The sequence below is a fragment of the Dicentrarchus labrax genome, unplaced genomic scaffold, assembly GCF_905237075.1.
Source record: "Dicentrarchus labrax unplaced genomic scaffold, dlabrax2021, whole genome shotgun sequence".
Taxonomy (NCBI): Eukaryota; Metazoa; Chordata; class Actinopteri; family Moronidae; genus Dicentrarchus; species Dicentrarchus labrax.
In genome coordinates, this window is record NW_026136721.1 from 7,290,197 (window position 1) to 7,310,549 (window position 20,353).

At 40.7% G+C, this 20,353-nt stretch overlaps 1 protein-coding gene across 1 annotated transcript; it reads right to left on the reverse strand.

The window, feature by feature from the left end:
- Positions 1-857: 857 nt before the first annotated feature.
- vps37c (VPS37C subunit of ESCRT-I) lies at positions 858-19,490 on the reverse strand. Its single transcript, XM_051386146.1, has 5 exons — positions 18,969-19,490; positions 18,450-18,559; positions 7,371-7,542; positions 5,653-5,735; positions 858-4,686 (listed from the first exon to the last, which is right to left on the reverse strand). The coding sequence occupies exons 2-5, from the start codon at positions 18,540-18,542 to the stop codon at positions 3,961-3,963; spliced, it is 1,074 nt and encodes a 357-aa protein (XP_051242106.1). The 5' UTR covers positions 18,543-18,559; positions 18,969-19,490; the 3' UTR covers positions 858-3,960.
- Positions 19,491-20,353: the final 863 nt, after the last annotated feature.

Consider the following 20,353-nt stretch of genomic DNA (forward strand, 5'->3'; position numbering starts at 1 on the left):
AGGGTACATTTGGATTCAGTCTGGTCACTTTGAGATACAGTTCGGCTCATGCTGTGCACGTCACAATATTGGCACTTCAGTTTAAAGACTTCCTGACACAGTTGCGGCAACCCCTGATTTCCCTCGCATCTGCTCCCTTCACTCCTGATGTTCTGAACTGGGAGGAAACTTTACTGTACTGTATAGCTGCTTTTTAACTATAGTGATAATACTAATAAAGTGCTCTGAGATGTAAAAGAGAAAGTATGATTAGTTTAATGAAATGTTACACTGCAGGGTAACAATCGCATGTGATATTCTAGTCAGGTGGTTATTCCAAAGTGAAATTTAGAGGCAGTGTCTATTTGTAAACCATCCATAAATGACCCTTCATCAATCACCTATCGCAATTTCAATGATATTATTAGAATTGATTTATATGACACAGAACTGATCGCCAACCTTTATATCCTCACTCCATTATACTATACACATCATATGTATTCTCACTGATAGTGTGAACTTACAGAAATAAAACTATTTTCTTCTGGTTATCATTGTCAAGCATCAGTTCATGTTCAACGAGCAGATGTGGAGAGGAGGAGGAGGAGGAGGAGGAGGAGGAGGAGGAGGAGGAGGAGGAGGATGGAGTGATGGAGAGGACAGAGGAGTGTTGGCTGGTGGGGACGATAAAGACAAAGTGGGCACAGAAGAAGTAGTGGGGGAGCGTGTTTGGTTCCAACCTGGTCAGTGAAGGACAGAGACTCCAGCAGCTATCATTGTCTCATATATAGTCAGGGTGTTACTACAGGACTACAGTGCTCCCAGCTCCCCCTAAATCTCCATCAAACTATCTATTTCATCGCTAACACCTCCAACCCGTGTAAGACTTTATTATTGGTCTTGCTCTGAGCACAGAAACGCCACACTTTATCAAACAAACCTGTCTGGCTGTTTGCTGGAAAAGGTGCAGTCCTGCCAAAACAAGCTGGAAACCCAAGAATTTAAAAGGTGAGAAGAGCATTAAGACTCAGAAGTCCTGACGTGGTGTTATATTTGTTGGACAGGTGGGCAATCTGCAACATTAGCTGCTTAAGCTAGCTTGCTGTATGCTGTAGTAAACATCTGCCGTCCACAGCAGCTCGTTCTGTAAGCCTTTACAAACATCTGGTAGCTCTACATTCCTGCCCTATCTCGCTAGCTGTTTGTAAGGTTTGTGGAATAAGCTACATGTACTAGAATGTGAGCTATCCTACTGAAGACTGAAGGCTAACAACTGAAAATGAAAGCTCCTTACATGTCTGGCTGCCATCTTTATTTGGGTCAAGGGATGGAGACACTACTGAATTCACTATACACGGGACAGAGAGGTTCATAAGACCCATCCATTTCTTAAAGCTGCACTAATCACTATTTTTATAATAACAGCAGATCAGATGTGTAACGTGACAAACTCCCCTCAGCTCTACAGTCTTTTTTAAAAGCCACTTTGAGCCTACAAACGCAACCCCAAAATAATAGTAATGTTGCTCTGTGTCTGCTGGATGTGGAAATAGACAACTGTTTGCTAACAAGGATTGCTGTATCGGCTTTACAAGGTCGGTGTCGTTACAGTGGAACAAGCTCTCCGCTGCCCCCAAGTGGCCAAAGAAATAAAAATTAGTGCAATAGCTTTAAAGTTTTTCTTCTCTTTGTTTTTGAGGAAAATGGACTCGAGGACTCTAATGTAGGGTTAGCATGCACCATGGAAAAACACATGAAGACTTGGTGTGGTTTAAAATAGCCTTTCCAAAACTATTGCTGGGGCTGCTAGGCAGCTCTCGCTCGGAGCCTGTGCAGTCCCGGCACCAGGCTGATATGTGGCTTACTGAGAGGCATTTACAGTAGCTGTTAACACATTTGTTCCCTCTCCTGCAAATGATTAACAATCCTGAGAACAAAGTACCAAGGACGAGTAAACCAGCACATAGAAAATAGAAAAGAAGCTTGGTTCACAACTGTTGTTCCCAGCTGCCTTGTGTGTTAGCTGGTCAGCTAGCCCTGCGAGTAGTCATGCTTGAATAAAATATTTTTCTGTGCCACTTTCTGGTTTGACCGACCCTTTAGTGATGGCAAGGAAAGTACGGCTGCAGCTAACTTCCTCTTTCAATGTTAAATTAAAAGGAAAAGGTTCTTTGGTTGAAGAAACTAAAGGGTGACTGGTTTGTGGAGTTACTGGTGGTTCTTCTGCCCACTGTCCATGGGTAACTGTGCATAATGAAATGCACCTGCCACCTTTCTGTTTGGAGTAGGTCAGTGTCTGGAAGAGCTGACAGACCAGGCAGTTCCACTCAAAACCCTAACTAAACTGAACATGAGAGCCATATTTTGTGACAGCCATCTACTTTTCCAATATAATCCTTAGTTGCCTGGATTCCACCGCGCACAGCTCTGTGACGCTGCGTCTGCTACTCACTTTTGGTTCATCCCGCATGCAGCTTTGTAACCCACGAGGAGCGCTTCAGAAGCGGAGCGTTTTTGCCCGCCAATTCGGAGTTGATTTCGACATTATTCCTTGATAATGTAAAAGCTAACTTAATAAAAGAAGTAAGTTCACATAACTTTTTCCTCAGAACATTATTTAAATCCATTCATTTCCCATTAATTAAACCCAACTCAAAAATTTTTGAGTGCACTTAAATTTATACAGTATTTTAAGTATTGGTGATATAATTCCAGTTCTTCCATTGACCTATTTTCTTTAAGTCGACTTTATATCATTACAAATATGTAAAACCCACTGATACAGTGCTATAATCCTGTATAGCTTAGGACCATTCATTTTTTTGTTTTTAGTTTAGTTTATAAATCATCATATGCCCAAATATGCATCCAAACCGTTCTAAATGATCCCCTGTAGCATAAATATGTGATGAAAAAACAAGTAGACTATTGTTGACAACTTAATTACAGCAGTAACAATTAGATTAATTGGCTGCTGTTTTCCCCAAAAATGGTAAATAGTTTTAAAATTTCTATAAAGAACGTGCATTTAAGTTAGTTAATTAGTACAATTAACTTAATTTAGCCAAGTTACCTTAACAATAAATACATGAGTTACTTTTCCCTCGGTTTTTTGTTTAACTCAGTCAGGTTTTACAGTGTGTTCAGCCGTTTCCTTTTCGTCCGTTTTTACGATCAGAGGTCGGCACAGGGTGTTTTATTTTGAAAAGTGGCCAGATTCTCTATGCCGTTTCTGTGTCTGAATTCCTTGATTCCGTCTTGATCGTGGTGTTTTTTAAGCGGAGCAGAGCAGAGAGCCGCTTCTGAAACGCTCTGCTTCTGATGGAATCTCAAGCCATGTCTAGAACGGTGGTCACAGCCAGAATGTGTCGCAGCCGGGCCCAGTGGAATCAAGCAGTTAGTTACTGAAACCAGACCAGGACATAAACCTTCCATTACGCAGACTGTGCTCATGAATAATAATGTGAATCAGACAGCTACTGGACACAGATGCAGTGTTACAAAAACTGATTTTTTTTTCATGTATTCGTCATAAGGGGGAGTGCACTTATGTGTTTATAAGGACTTTCTGATTGCCAAATAGCAACACACACATTTGAAATGGAAGGGGAGGAGGGAGGACAGTGAGTGTATGAAGATACAAGTGTTTGAACACCTAAACACAACGCAACAACCTGAGACTAGTGTGGGGGAGTTGGTGGGTTGGAGGGTGACAGAGAAAGGGGGAAAGGAAAGAGAGAAAGACAGAGAGATCAACAGATTGATAATTAGAGAAAGAGAGAAATAGTGCAACAAAGAGAAGTAAAGCAAGAGACCTCTTGAATCTGGGAGCGTGGGAGAAAGGAAGAGGGACTGTAGAAAAGGTAAAAAGACAAGAGGAGGAGAGGGAATTAGGGGTGAGGATTTCAGGGAGGCAGGGAGAAGAGAAGGGCGAGACAGAAAGAAGGGAAGAATTGAGACAGAGGAGCAGTAGTGCTTTCAGGAGTACGGCTGTGGAACTCCGTATCCTGGTCTGTAGATCGGTCTCCCCGTTGGCGACTGAGAATTGGAGTAGGCGGGCCCGGCTGGGTAGCTGTAGCCGCCGTAGCTGTAGGAGGCCGGGTAGGGCGCGGGGCCACTCTGGGGGTGGCTGGGGGTGTACTGGCCGAACGCTGAGCCCGGGTGCGGAGCAGGGAAAGAGGGCTGGGTCGGGTAAGGGCAGGCAGCTGAAGCCGGAGGCCCGAAAGCAGGCCTGGGGCCGGAGTAGCTGCCTCCTGGGGTGAAAGGTGAGCCGGAAACCGGGTAGGGAGGGAACTGTGGCGTGGGGTTGGCCGGGCCAGCGGCTGCTGCTGCGGGGGCCGAGTTGGGGGGGGCGACGGGGTACGGGCTGTAGGGGAGGCCGGAGGAGCCCCCTGCAGATGAGGAGGCCGGCTGCGAGGCGTTTTGGTAGCTGGAGGACTGAGGTTTGGAGTTCGGCTGCTGCTGATTCGTCGTCGTTGCTGTTGTCGTTGGCTGATTCCACGGTGAGGGTGTGGCGGCAGGGTCCTGGCAGATGCCTGCTGATGATGTCATGGCGGTGGGATTGCCCTCACTCCTCTGTCGCAGGATCTCCTGCAGCTTCTCTATCCGCACCCGTCTTTTGTGAGCGAGGGAGCGCAGGGAGAGGAAGTGGTCGAGGAATGAGTCCAACGGCAGAGAGCCCTCCAGGAACTCATCGGCTAGAGCCTGCAGTCAGACAAACACAAACGCTGACAGTGATGCTAACGGCTAAGTACTAACATCCCTGTAAAGCAGCTTTTTTAAAATAACTTGCTTATACATAATACGGCATCTACGTCAGACTGTCCAGTCAGAGTGGAGTATGTATGTATATACATATACATATACATATATATATATACATATATATATATATATATTTCAAAAGTGTCCAATAGCAAAGAAGTGTCTTTGGTTGAAATAGCAGCCAAGAGAGGTTGGGAACCTCTGACATACAATGATAACCATTATATGACCTTGGAGGTGAATCTGAAACCATTAGACATTGTATGTATTCAGATTATCTGTGTAACTGAGGAGGAAAACGCCCCACTGAAAAGACAATATGATGCGGCAGGAATAGTACACTATATTATTTCAGTGCATTACAGAGAGCTTTCAGACAGGCTTTAGTGCATTATAGACAGCTGCGATTAAATAGTTTTATAACAGAGTCTCTGCTGTTTTTCTACACAGAGCCACAGGAAGGCACCAGTAAACGTCTGACAGAAGTGCCAGAGAGCAGAACAGTTTATGGAGGAAGTGTCTGCAGATACGGAGGGAATGTTCTCATAACGAGCGGCGGACAACTGGCATGGCAGGGAGTGTCTGTTTGAGCACTCAGGAGTTGAAGGGTGTATGTCATGTGTTAAACCAGCCACTCTCTTTTGTGTCTGCATTCTTACTTAGAGTACGGACTATAATGTGGTCATTTGTTGCTTTCACCTTTGACCTCCTTACAGCTGCATGCTCATAATATTTATGGAAATATACTGATAAAAATGTGCACTCACATTTAAATGGGCCTCTTTTTATTTATACACTACAGAGCTGTTTAAGTACATTTAAGCCTAATACACTGTGTGTGTGTGTGTGTGTGTGTGTGTGTGTGTGTGTGTGTGTGTGTGTGTGTGTGTGTGTGTGTGTTCTGACCTCTGACTCTTCCTCTGTTTTGCTGCTCTCTGTCTGTAGTCTGGAGAACAATGCCTCTGGGGACACCTGACCAACCATCCCGTCTGAGGAGGAGGTAGAGGAGAGCAAGAGTCGGGGAGAGAGACATAGAGAGTGTGTTAGACATCAAAATAAAAATACATCCCAGCGCAGCACAGCAAAAAGGGTTCTGTTCATCTGGACATCAATAGAATTAGAGTCGATTAGTGTTCAACTATGAAATGGTAATTCATTTTGATAATCATTGAGTCCTTTTTTAAGAATAAAATCTCCAAATTCTCTGATGTGAGCTTCCCAAATCTGAATATTTTCTGCTTTCTTTAGTCCTCTTTGACAGTAAACTGAATCTCTTTGGGTTGTGGTCATCACCAAAAATGATCGTTAGGTTAATCGATAAGAAAAACCATTGTTAGTTGCAGCCCTAGTTATATTGGTGAGTGAGTGTGACTAGAGACAAAGAAGTAGACAAAGCACAGTCAGTCTACATCCAGACCATGTCATACACTGAGACATGATGATGGTGACTTCCACAGTCACGGATGGTGAAAGACTTTTTATCCAACTATCTCAGTAGTTTCGGCGAGTTGACTGTTGTTACTGTGTTTCAGTAGTCACACTTGTCTTTGGGCATTGTGGTCGGTGTACTGTGACATCACTGTTGGGCGTGGTTATAGCTACAACAGAGCGCACTCATGACCACACCCATCGCTGATGTCATATTCAGTTCACCTATTGATTTTGTCTTCTTCTCTATTTATGTGACTAAAAATAACAATCAGAGCTCAAAGTCTTCAAACTGCTTACTTTGTTTTAGTCTGAAAAACCCCAAAAGAATCCATCTGGCAAAAAAAAGAAGCAAATCCTCTCAAAATATGAATCACTTATCAAATAGTCTATGCATTCTACCAGTCAACAGGTGAAAGGTTGAACACACAACACACACCAGCTTGGGGAACTAAAATATAGGGAGAATGCATTGGAAAAATAATACAGAAACAAATACATAAATACATTTTCAAATGAATAAATAATATGCCTATATATTATTTATAATAATAACAATAATAATAATAATAATAACCGGGTTAATACAAATGTACATTTAAAAAAAATGTGTCACATTTACAAATTAATTAATGCCTACATTTATTTTTAATATATTTTTTGGCATATTAATTTATTAAATAAGTCATTTTTTTTATTTTGGCAGTTTTGGCCCTCTGTAGAATGGCAGATAATGCGTTCCTTAATATTAGATAGCTGTTTTATAATTCAAACAATGAAGTTCAGAGTTTAGTTAGTGCAAACCTGCTGGTGCTCTTGTCTCTGTACTGATTCATGATGATATGAGCTTCCTGCAGGGTTGCTCATGTCTGTCCTCCAGCCAACATAAAGATGGAAAACTAATGTTCTTATGAGATGACATTAGACGACGGTGTAGCTGCTTGTGTTGTTAACTTGTTAGCTGGGAATACATCCCCCTCCCCCACAATCAACATTTGATCAGTCAGTATGAAGAAGACTTTCTAGTCTTTCTGGTGGATTGCAGGACAAACATTTTATTTGTTGTGACATTTCCAAGGTCTGCTCCAAGCTGCTCGACAGTCAGACACCATTACAGCTCATGAGTCACTGTTTGAAAGTCCCAGAAGTCTCCATCTCTCACTCTTATTCATTCACCCTTTGTTCCTCCCTCCTACCTCTCAGGGAGCAGTGTTGTCTGTAGGTTTCTCTGACGGCCTCTAGCTGAGAATATCTCTCCACCAGCACCTCCTTCTGCAACTCCAGACGGGGCTTCATGTCCAGGTTTTGCTCAGCCAGGCTGCGATTTGATGCCAGCGCCATCTCTCTCTCCAGCTGAATGTTCTGGATCTGAAGGGGGAAAAGTGAATGTATATATATAAAAAGGGAAATGTGATCGTTATTAGGCTGTACGCTGGAAGGTTTGACTGTCTATAGCATTTCCTCTGGGCTTCTCTGAGAATTCAGCTTGCAGCTCAGAAAAAAATAAACTCACACTGTAAAGGTAGCTGTAAGTCCATTCCACTTCACATCTGGTGTGAACAGCTGGATTGACTGGCAATGGAGCTAAAATGAAATGAGAGCATTTCTCCGTTCTGCTTTGTGTCTGGTGTCGTAGCTAACACTACCAACAGTCGAGTTTCAATCTAAATACACCCCAAAGTTTATGCTGCCAATCTGAGTGAGGGGCTGAAATTAGGGCTGTGTATTGTGTATTTCAATATATTGTGTATAATGTAAGCTAGGCAATATATTGTAATTTTTAAAAAAGATCACATTTTAGGAAAAATGTCACAGTATAAACACACCACCATATGCATAAAATTAGAGTAAAGAAAAAGTTAATATTTTTATGCAACCAGAACAGTGGGATCTGTATTTGTATTGATCACAGTCCCTGTAACATACAACAACACTGCCCTCAGTTTAAGTTTAAAACACTGCTATCTAGCAGTTGGGGCTTTAAACATAAATACACTGTGAAAATCGACATAACATCACAAAACAGTAATATATTTTACAATATTTTCTTACACCCCTAGCTGAAATGAAATTCCCAGGACAACATGGTGTATTTCCAGGATGGCCATTCCATGACTGAAGTACTAGTCTCTAATATTCCAGGACATGTCCAGCATCCTGTCTGCTTATTCTTTCAGATAGTTCCTGATATAAATCAGAGTTTTGCCAGTTTGAGACAATTTTATTTAAGATACGCTGAAACTGCAAGCTTTAGGACTCAATTAATATTTTTTTTCAATTTGTTAAAAGGTGGCTCATATCAGATTCTGCCCCGCATAATGAATGTAGATCTAGAGTTTCGTAAAAGTTACATTCTGATTCACATGCTGATCTGATCTGATCTGATTCACAGGTCAGAAAGCAAACAAACAAATCTGAAATGAAAGTGGCCTGAAACAGGATTGGACAGATCAGATTCCATGTGCTTTGTGCTGTTCACACTATTGTGGAAAAACAGACCATGAGTCAGTACCTGTGTGAATGTACCCTTAGACAAAGTTCTTGCTAAAATTTGTATGTATTGAATGTATGATTCCAGTGAGATGTTTCCAGTGCTGTATTTCTTGACAGAGAACTGATCGAGAGCTTTGTCACATGGTGCAATGACAATCAACATCAGCAAAACCAATAAAACCACAAGTAGTGGTGGACTTCAATGTTGCTGCAAAGAAGCTACAAACAAACATACAATCAGCACAGTTTGAAGGTGGACAACCAAGATTAGTGTCACCAATTCAGTACTTGACCAACTGTGAAATATGATCACAATTTCACAATCAGGAGTAGCATATAGATGAATCTGGGGTAATGGAAGTAAACAAGTCGCCATTACTGCAGTGTTGTCTCCCTACAGTATTGTGTGTGTGTGTGTGTGTACAAAGTGTAACATTTTCTACTTACTTTCTATGTAATCTTACTTTTACAACAATGTGTAGGAATTGGGGAAGAAGCTGTGCAGGTTTCAGCTGATCCAACAGTAGAGGCAAACTTGAGACAAAAACTGAATGTGAAAGACACAAGCCTTTACTTCCTGTCTGAGACCATACAATTGCTCGCATGCTAGGCGATTCATTAATTAATCTCCAAAAAAAGAATTCATATTTGCAACATTTTGACTAAAATAACTAGTCTGTGATAATTAAATGCAACTCTTGATTGATTACGCTAGCCAGCTGGTACATTAGAATTACACAGTACATCACTTGAAATCTAGCTGTCAATATGTCAAGTTTGAATAATGCTAGATTACCATCCATATAAAAGGGCCTTCATCAGTAACTGGGGGCCACTGCTTACCCAACTACCCATGCTGCTGTCACAGAGTCACTACAACACGCCACCTCACTAACGGTACTGCTAGATGGCAGGACACACAAACCGATCACCGGATTTGTGTACTTAGCATGTAGCAGATACATGGGGATAATAATAATAAGGGGATGTAGGAGTTGAAGTCAATTTTAGGATGGGAAAGGAAGATCCATGTCAGATTTGGGTGAAATATGGGTAGCATTTTGTGAGAGTTTGTGGTCTCTCACTATAGTCAGATAGCCAAAGGTTTAATCTAATCAGTTCATCCTTGAGTCCAAGTGGATGCGTGCCAGGTAAATTAAAAATAACCACAACAAGAGAGGAGAGGGACTGCAGATTGGGATTGATAGCCCGCAACTGCGGAAACAAAGCCAGGACAGAATCACTTATTAACAGCTGGTTAACGTAGTGTCATTATAATAACTTTCTGAAACAGACAACAGAAAAAAAAAAAGTAAAATTCCCTCCAAGCGTTCCTGAGATGTGACGTTAAAGAGAATGGGACGGTTGGACAACTCATTAACATAATGCCTCTGACCAAGGCTGCTGCCAGCCCGGAGACTTAAAACTAGTTTCGGTAAATCGTTTTAGTATTGGTGGCAAAACCTGGGTATCATGTCGATACCAGTACCAACAAATATCGAACGAAACCCAGTCCTAGTGGGTAGAGGGCAGGGTGAAGCACTTCTTAAGCGCCGGTGGAGAGCTATTAGAATCACATTACTAGAGGTAGATGTTAGAAAATACATAAGATGTAAAAGATGTGCTTCCAGCCCCATTTCCATGTAGAGCATTAGCCAGTCATAGGGGTAAGAATCTGTGCAGTCCTTTCAGACGTTACATAACGCTGTTACAGAAAGAGTGACAATGCTCAGTGACATTTGGCACCTGGTGCACAGAGGGAGCGCTGTCCCTGCAGTGGTGAGTTGGACAGTCAAAACATGAAGGGTGAGCAGTGTTCTCTCAAAGGCTCTGAGGGACTTTAAACCCTCTTTTTCATTGACTATATTTACATATACAAAATATTCAGTTTTTTCCCCTTATTCAAAAAAAGACAATATTCCAACATGGAGTCCACAATACAGTAATCCTTTTATATTTAAACAATGTCATGTGGTTGTTAAACATGCTATTCAACATTTGGTGCTGTTTCTAATTTAATTTTTATTTGTTTTAATTTTCTTTTCTACCTCTCCCTGCTATTTATTCCCTCTCTGCAACAGTTTTGTTTTAGGTTAATTTTGTTTTTGCTTGGTTGTTTTATGATATACTGAAGGCTTGTATTTACTCTTACTTATTTTACTCCCTTTTTCAAACTGCAGGTACAACATCTGGAGCTGCAGCCATTTAGCCTCTTCGCTTCAAAAGAGTATCTTTTAAAAGTTTTTCACCAGTGGGGGACTTGTTCGACCGTGCAAACACAGCCGGCCACCTTCTTGAAAAGTCTTTTGTACTGTTTAAAAGTAGGCAGGTTTCTCCTTCTGAACAGAAATGTGGGCTTTTCTTTGTGCATGCATTTCTACTCCTGCCTAACAAACAGGGTTCTAGGGCTGTAATCTCCCAGTCGACTAGTCGACAATTAATTTTTTGCGTGTTAATTTATCGTAATTGTCAATTTAAATTAGATGTATATTTAGACTGTTTTTCTGCTTGGCTCCACCAGTTAAATTCATTTTTTTGATTGGTCAATTTTTTGCCGTGTTAATTTCTTATACATCAGGTTGGAAAGCACTAAATTGGCATTAAAGGAACTGCCCTAACCTGGTTTAAGTCATACTTATCAGATCTTCTCAGTTTGTACATTTAATGATGATCTCCATAAATATAAAGTTAGTATGAAGTTCCAAAGTCTAATTGAAAAATATTTACATTATATACCTAAAAAAAAATTAAAAAAAAAAACTTTTAAAAAAAAAAAAAAAAAAAAAAATATTAAAAAAAAAAAAAAAAAAAAAAAAAAAAAAAAAAAAAAAAAAAAAAAAAAAAAAAAAACATAAAATGGGGGTGCAATTTTCTGATGTTAAACTCAGAAAAAGCACCCCTGTTCTTGGCCCCAACTAGAGGCTTGATCAATTTGTATTTAACTAAACAGACCTCTAGACTGCCTTCTTTCATTAGTAATATTAAAAATTACAATTCACAGGTAGATGCAGAAAAAAAAATCAATATTTTTTTTTTTAAAGGTTGTTTAACTACACTTTTTTTTATCAGTTTGTCTTCAATAAGTCCATTAAAACGCTCCAATTAATTCAGAACGCTGCAGACGAGTACTGACAGGAACTAGAAAAAGAGATCACATCTCTCCCTACTAACTCCATTGCCCATAAAAAATAAAAAAAAAATTAAAACTCTCTCCTATAAAGCTCTTCATTCAGGCCCCTTCATATCTTAAAGAGCTCATAGTACCCTATTACCCCCTTAAAAAAACTAATTGCTACTTGTGTTCCTATAGTCTAAAGTAGAACAAGCCAGAGCCTTCAGTTACCAAGCTCCTCTCCTTTGGAACCAACTTCCCCTTTTTGGTTGGGAAGGAATTCAAGTGCTTAAGACATTCCTCTTTGATAATATAGTCCTGAACCATCCCTTGTTTTGCTGCTATAGCCTAAACTATCGGGGGATTTCCCTTGGGGAAATAAACTTCCCCTCCCCCCTCTTCTCCCCCCCCTCTTCCTCCCCCTTTTTTTAATTTTTTTACCCCCCCCTTCCCCCCATTTTTTTTTTTTTTTTCTTCCCCGGTGTTTCTGGTGGTTCTTGGGGGCCCCCCCCCCCCTCCCCCTTCCTTCACACACCCCAAAAATTTTTTTTTTTGTTTTCTTTTTTTTTTTTTTTTCTTTCCCCCCCCCCCCCCCCCCCCCCCCCCCCCCCCCCCCCCCCCCCCCCCCCCCCACCCCCACCCCCCCCACCCCCCCCCAGACCTTTCTTTTTTTGTTTTTTTTTTTTATTTTTTTTTTTTTCTTTTCTTTTTCCCCATTTTCTTATTTTTGGTGTTTTTTTTTTTATTTTTTTATATTTAATATTTAAAAAAACTCCTTTTAAAAATATATATTTAAAAAATTTTTTAAAAATTTATTATTTTAAAATAAAAAAAAAAAAAAAAAAAAAAAAAAAAATAAAAAAAAAAAAAAAAAAAAAAAAAAATTTTTATTTTTTTTTTTTTTTAACAATTATTTATTTTTAATAAAAATCCTTATTTTTATTTTTTTTTTTTTTTTTTCCAACCCACTGGAGACAGATTGAAGATAGCACTAGAAGGCCTTGGTCTGGTGTAATTTACAGTCAGTCCTCCTCTACCAGGTCAAAGACATCGGCAGTGTGGCAGAATTTTACAAAAATAGATATCGGAAAAAAAGTTGAATGCAACAGTTTGCATATCACAGCTCGACTACAAACATGGCATATCACCTAAAAACGGTAAGCTAACTTGTCTGCGTTAGGTTGCCCCGTCTGTTTTGAGTAGGCTATATGAACATATCAGAATTGGCATATTTCAATGTTTTAGTCTAATAATCGTTTCATAACTGCAGGCGCACCCGCCCACAACGACGGTAGCAAAGACACACCCAGACCACGCTGGATGTGAAGCCTCCTCTATCATCCAAACGCAAAAATAATATCACGGAAGGAATTGTCGACTTTATTGCGAGTATTGAGGCCCATTGCTGTTGTGGAGGGCCAAGGTTTTAAGAACTTGTTAAAAGTTTTGGAACCTGGATATACAGTGCCAGCACGCCACACAATCATGCATGCACTAACCGCAAAATATAAGGGACTCAAAGAGAAAGTTTCAGAGTTAATACAACACAGCGAGGCACTGAGCTTGACCACAGATATGTGGACATCTCTTAGAATGGAGTCCTATATGACAGTGACTGCCCATTTCATTGATGAAGACTGGAAAGCACGGAGTCTTGTGCTTGAGACAAAACAAATACAAGAGGCGCACACAGAAGGAAACACTGCTGCGCGACTATCTGAAGTTGCTGGTACCTTTGGAATTCCAGAAGCAAAGAGAGTTTCTGTTGTATGTGACAACGCGTCTAATATGGCACTCTGTGTGGAAACACTAAAGGAATCATGAATGGCCAGAGATGCAGGGCGTCAGGTGCGCCGGGCACACTTTGCAGCTCTGTATTAACACTGCACTCAAACCAGAGCCAATTTGTCATGCCGTGGCAACATCACGTCATCTGGTGGGACATCTCAAAAAGGGGCACAAAGCAAAAACTGGGCTAAAACAGAAGCAGGAGCAGCAAAATGTCCCTCAGCATGAACTAATTCAGGATGTGTCTACACATTGGAAGCGACTGCTGGAGCAATGCATTACCGCAGTGCTGTCTGACCCAAACTTTACGAAGAAGAGCGACAGCAGTACACTGGACCTTACCACAGCAGACTGGTAGAGGACATTAAAAATGTGCTGAAACCGATGACAACCCTGACCGAGCTGCTGTCTGAAGAGGACAACACGTCCCTGTCTGCAACAGTACCCATGCTGGCAAACTTGAAGAAACGTCACCTGGCTATCACGGATGATGACTGCCCCATTACCAAAAAAATGAAAAGCAAGCTGGTCGAAGAAATTGACAGTAGGTGGGAGTTTAAAAACCGAATGATGATGACTAACAGTGTATACATTACAGCTGCAGTAGTAGACCCTCGTTTTAAGCAGCTGTCTTTTCTGGATGATGCCAAACGAGACGAGGCCTATACAGTAGTTGCACAGCTGGCAGAGCGACTGAGTGCACTCAGCGCAGCCACAGGCACAGGTGAACCTGGAGGTGAGGAGCAACATGTGTCAAAAAAACAGAAAACCGACAAAGAGAAGGAGATTGCTATGCTGTTGTGCGGAGATGAGGAAGATCTGGTTTCTACAGAATCAGGTGGGAGAAGCACAGAAGAAATGAAATACTATCTTCAGGACAGAACCAAAATTGACTCTGGACCATTGGGGTAGTGGAAAAAAACCCAAGACTGATACCCGAGCCTGGCCCGAGTTGCAAAGCGACTGCTCTGTATCCCTGCAACATCCACGCCTTCTGAACGCATTTTCAACAAGGCAGGATTTATTGTCTCCTTCCAAAGAATGTGGATATGCTGGTGTTTCTCGCACACAACACAAAAAAGTGTGGATAGTTTGTGGACAGTGGACACTGATTGTACTCTCTGTGAGTGAGTAGCCATTTGTTTATTTAATTGTTTTTACATTATTCCGTTTTGGACATTAATAACATTTTAGAATTTTGCACATTTATTTGAAATACTTGTGGATTTGGGCATTTGATTTATTTATTTTTGTATTTGTTCTGAGTGAGCCTACCTTGTTGTTGTTATGCACTTTATTTTGTTTCGGTTTAAAATTTGGCTAAATAACATGTACTTTTATGGTTCCCTTTTATTATTGTGCACATTTATTTCTAGTATTATTTATTGGATTTGGGCACTTTATTTTTTTTATTTTTTTCGGAGCCTAATGCGCAATTGCACTGTGTCCACTGTTTGTATTTGTTTTGAGCCTATGCTTTATTTTTCAGTTATGCACTTTATTTTGTTTCTGCTCTCGTCTTGATCTGGTTCATTTAATAAATATTATTTTTTAATTAAAGTGGACGTGCCTTTTGTGTTTAAGAGTAAAAGCTTTAAGTTAATAGTCTATTCGTGTCTCAGCCGCGAAGCTGAGCTCCTATGTTGCACAGAGCGGCTGAAATGATAGTGTCTGTCAGTTATTATAACATATGACAAAAACAATTGTCTAAATTATGTTGCATATTCCTCAACAGTTCTTGTGCTGATATCACTAGTTGACATAGTACTATTTTCGGAAATCATAGGCTATGATATTGCGCAGGTGCACGTGATGCAACGCTGTCAGAGCCGACAGACTCGAGTGTGTCATTTCAGTGCAAAATAATTAGGTCAAAAACGATTTAATATACTGCAAATAGCCTACTAGTTTTTTATGCTTATTTATAATTAATTTAGGCAGACAAGGCTACCAAGTACTGCGCAGCTAATTAATGTAACATTTACTCTGACGCACTTCAGGTAAAATACAGGATGTGGTGTCTATAAGACAGGAAATGGACACTAGTTTACATGGATAAAATTATGCTACTCTGTGGTTACAACTTTGCTCTGCAACAAATGATTTTGTGTTAGCATTTAAGTGCCCGGCTGGAACAGGAACAAGGTGCCGGAACAGGCTAATGTATGTCTTATCTATGGTGTGAACATAGAGGCTGAAGACCTGAACATAAAATAACTCTTATAAAACAGCGTCACCATTGTCTGGCCTGAGTTCACTACACACCACAGCTGATCGTTCTGCTGTGGTCTCAGTTTTCCTCCTGCTGTAACATTAATTTGGCCACAGTACCCATAAGTAACAAGTTCAAATCAACTAATAGTGCCAGTTCCTAAAAATAAATGCATCTATCCCATCATTTGAATATGGAAATAGCAACACACATCTCTCCTAGATGATACTCACAGGTGTTCAAATGAGAAGTGAAATAGCTTTATGAAGAATGAAAAAAGAGAACTGAGAGAGAAGTTCAAGGCCCAGCTCCTTTCTCATCTCACTCCTCCGTACAGCAGACCAATCACTGAAGTGAAGTGGATGTGATGTCAGTTTCAGAAAGTTACAGAAACAGTTGGACACAGGCTCCCCTAATCTGAAACTGGACAGGCGTGAGGGGAGGGGCTTCTGAAGCTATTCCATGTGCGACAAGCAGTTCTGACTGAGAATACTGTCTGCTTCATATTGCTGTGTGTCTGTAGCCAGTTCACGCAGCCTAACTGCCGCCCACTGACTAATTATAATGTCCAGAAAATAAATTAACCAGCTGTTAATGAGTGACTCTGTGCTGGCTCTGTTTCTGCAACTGTGGACTATCAGTCCCAATCTCTTGTTGTGGGAAACTAATAGCCAGTTGACCGGATGGAAATGAATCAATGATTGATCAGCTATTAATTATTTACTTTAAAAACAACATCAGTAGTATTTGCTGCTTGCCAATGTGAGTGTTAGCTCACAAAATAAGTCTCCTCGGGCTTTGGTAACTTTGCAATCATCAGTATTAAAAGGGCAAGAAGAGTAACGTGTATACACCATCAGCTGTCTCTTGGTTGCCCACACAGCTTAGCATACACTCTTACTGATGCCGTTGTTTCTGCACTTTTAATATTTTCAACTGTTTTATTGTCTCTGTGTCTGTTAATGTGTCGTTTATTTTTCATGCTGTCTTTCTGCAAAAAAGATTTGCTCCTTGACTTATGGGACAGGTAAGATCTGAACCAGACTGATGGACATTTGTTATCAGTTTAATCCATTTTCAGAAAAGTATTTTGTTAGCAGCTTAGCTCACTTATCTAAAGAATAATCGACAGGTGAATCGAATGTTTAAAGAAATTGCTGTTGTAGCCCTAGTCTAAAAGCTAGGTTCTGGTGGGGTTTCTTTTTAGAAACCCCACTTAATCAATAGATTAGTTGTGTGTTCCATAAAATGTCAGAAAAAGCCCATGGTGACGTTCTCAGAAGTAGGCATGGGACAATGTGAAAATATCATGTCATGATTATCTTGGCAAAATAACTGCATTACATGATATTATCATGATAATGATGAAAAATATACTTCATACTTTAAAAATGGCACTAAAACATATTGGAATATATATCTATTGCAATACAGATAAACACCTCATCTCCATATTCTTTATTTACTATACTATACTATTTCCACACACCAGGTTTTACTTTTTTTTGTGGGGGATCCAACTGGCAAGTTGAGCCTGCAGCCATGGAGACAGAATTTGGATTTTGGAATGACTGAAAAGATTCGGGCTCCCCCTTGTCCCCTTGTAGGTCTAAAGAAACTAAAAAAATATTCACACTGGAGAAGCTCAAATCTGAGAATCTGGACATTTTGTTCTTTAAAAAATGACTTGATTATCAAAATAGTAGGTGATTAAACTGTTGTCAACTAATGCTGTCAGTAATCCAATTAATCACTAATTAATCAATTAATGTTGCAGCTCTAGTCTTTTATCATAATTCTGGTCTTTATATAGACTAAATGATTAACTTATTCATCAAAATAATATACAGATCAAAGGGTGATGGTAGGAACTCTGTATGCTGTGGTATTTATTGCGGTTTGTGTAATGAAACTAAACCAAGTTATCTTGTGTGAGAGATCAGTAACTCTTGTTAGTGCATGTCCACACTTCTATTCCGATTACAGCTGGTTCTTATTCAGTTGCTTACTTGCATGCAATTTTGTCCTCTCAGAGGTGGACGCACCGTTTTCAATCGCACGCTTTGATGGAAATCAACTACGTATCGTTTAAGAATGTCACCATCATTTTTGCAAACATCATTTCCAGACATTTATTATAACTGCCTGTTAAGGAATATTGACCCCATAGCGACCACTGCGCCATTTATTATTATGCTTATCATTATATCAGCAGCATAAAATGGTCTTAAAATGACAATAATATCGTCTATCGCAGTTATTTCTAGGAAAATATATGTTGTTATATTGTTATATTGCAAGTTGGGATTATAAATAGCAGAGTGACAACACCCACTACACCTAAACGTCTCCAGTGGGTGGAGAGTGTTTAAACAAGCAGTGTGAGAGTAAAGAGTAAGGGGAAGGAACACAAGGAGGAATTTACATTAACAGAAACTACCCAGTACAATTACAGTTTTGTACAGTTGGACAAAATTGCTTCTGGTTTCCTCAGTTGTTGCTGAAGAGGGAAACAGTCCAGTACGTTCGAGGCTTAAACTAACCGTACATTTCACTAGCATGTCAGTTTGGGTGGTTCGTATCAGACTTTTAACTTCTCACAAAACCCCTTCATCTGAGAGCTCAGACTCAGACCTGAAAATGCTGCCTTCAAAACAATTCTTTTTTTACCTCGTCAGACTCCAGAGCCATTGACTCCACCCTCTCCGGGTTGTCCAGGAGCTCCTGTAGCTCTGATTGGCTCAGGTCCTGGAGCTTCTCCATTTGATTTGCCAGGATGGCTGTCCGTCATAAAGCAACCAGGAAATCAGAGTTAGAAACAATGTTTGGAAACAGAAAGTGGACAATCAGAGGCCTAAATTACGTGTTTTAATGTAACTAACCTCGGGTAGATACTTATTAGTCACTGACTTATCAAGCTCTTGTTGACAAGTCAAGACAAAACAAACAATCTCACCTGCAGCCACTGTCTTAATACAATAACCAACATGTCGGTGAGATGTAACAAATATTGGCCCTTCCATCAACAGAAGTGGTAGGAACACATTGACAGTGCATTGTTTTGTACACTGCTGGCTAATAGCTAGCTAGCATGTTAAAGTCATACTGGAGGTAAGTGACTGTAGGCCACAAACAGACGAACAGTAGTCAGCGAGGCGGGAAACAGGGAGGAAACAAACAGGTACTTACACGATGCTAGCAAACCAAATTCCGCCTGACACTGACTGGTGGTGACATCCAACACCACGTATTAATTTCAACTGACAGGCGACGTGACACGTCCTCAGGGTCTCCGACCTCAGCCCCGACGGAATCCAGCCGAACGAAAAGCCGTCGAGTCGTTTTCGACGCTCTTTGGCCGGCAGGCTAGCTAGCTACTCGGCCGACGTCCAATCTCACCTGGTGGTTCCGCGTTGAGCAGTCCGATGACAACAACAGTCGGTATGATCGCAATGTCAGGCACTCAGCCACCGTCAACTTCGAGGGAAGCCCAGCAAATTGGCGATTAAAAACAGAGCCCCGGACGACTCCACTCGGTCCCGACGTCGAGTGTCTGACGGCTCTGTATTTCGTTAATGCTTACGTTAATAAACAGACGGCTGAAGTCCACAGAATGTGTTAGAAAATGATAAATCTGTCGTTAAAAATAGGAAAGTTTCATTCCACACTGACAGAAACCGCCGCCATTTTAGGAACCATCCACGTTCCAATGTTTGCGGGGGGGGTGCTCGGGCAAAACAAACATTTTCTGACACAGCACCGGTTAACTGTGACGAACTCTTGATTTACGCGTATATACGTTTTGAATAGTTAGTGTTTGCCGACATATCTAGGTGTAATTATTTAAGTCTGGGCCGTTTTCCCCGCTGCTGTCCCCTATGTCGCTGGGTAATGGTGGGGCCCTGTGCTCAGCTGATATAAGGGGAACCCCTATGTGACGGTAATGTTCCATCTACTGCTGCCAGTGTGCTCCCAACACTTCTGTCAGTGGCAAAATATCAGTGTGAGCTACTCAACGCTGCTTTCTTTAGAAACGAGGACCGCTGAGTCACAACTGGAGGAATGAAAGGGTTTTCTGTGTAAAGAGTTGGCGTAGAGAGGAAGGAAACACTGGACTGGAGACAGGTTTATCCATTAGCTCTGTGTGTCCATGGAAAGCCATAATAAGGGCTCTAATGAGACATTTAGCCTATTGGAATCCTAAAGGTTTTTAGCACATAATGAGAATTCAAATTGTGGTAGAAAGACAGACAGATGTATTGAATGCTGGCACAAATGTATCAGCTGATGAGTCTTGCATGTGAAAACCTCTGTATTGGTATTGGACCTTGAGTCAGTCAAGGAAATCTGATTTGCAGTCACTCATTAGACCCAAAAATGTCTGATAGATGAAGCACAAAAAAAGACATTTGTAGATTCAGCCTCTAAGGAATAAAAGAGAGACTTGTGTGTTGTGTCTTTGTTCTGAGCGTCCTACGGAGAACATATAGTGAGAACACTGCTGGACAATCATGTCAAGAGAACAGGAGATCATTAAAGCTGCAGTAGGTCATTTCTATAAAAATAACTTTTTG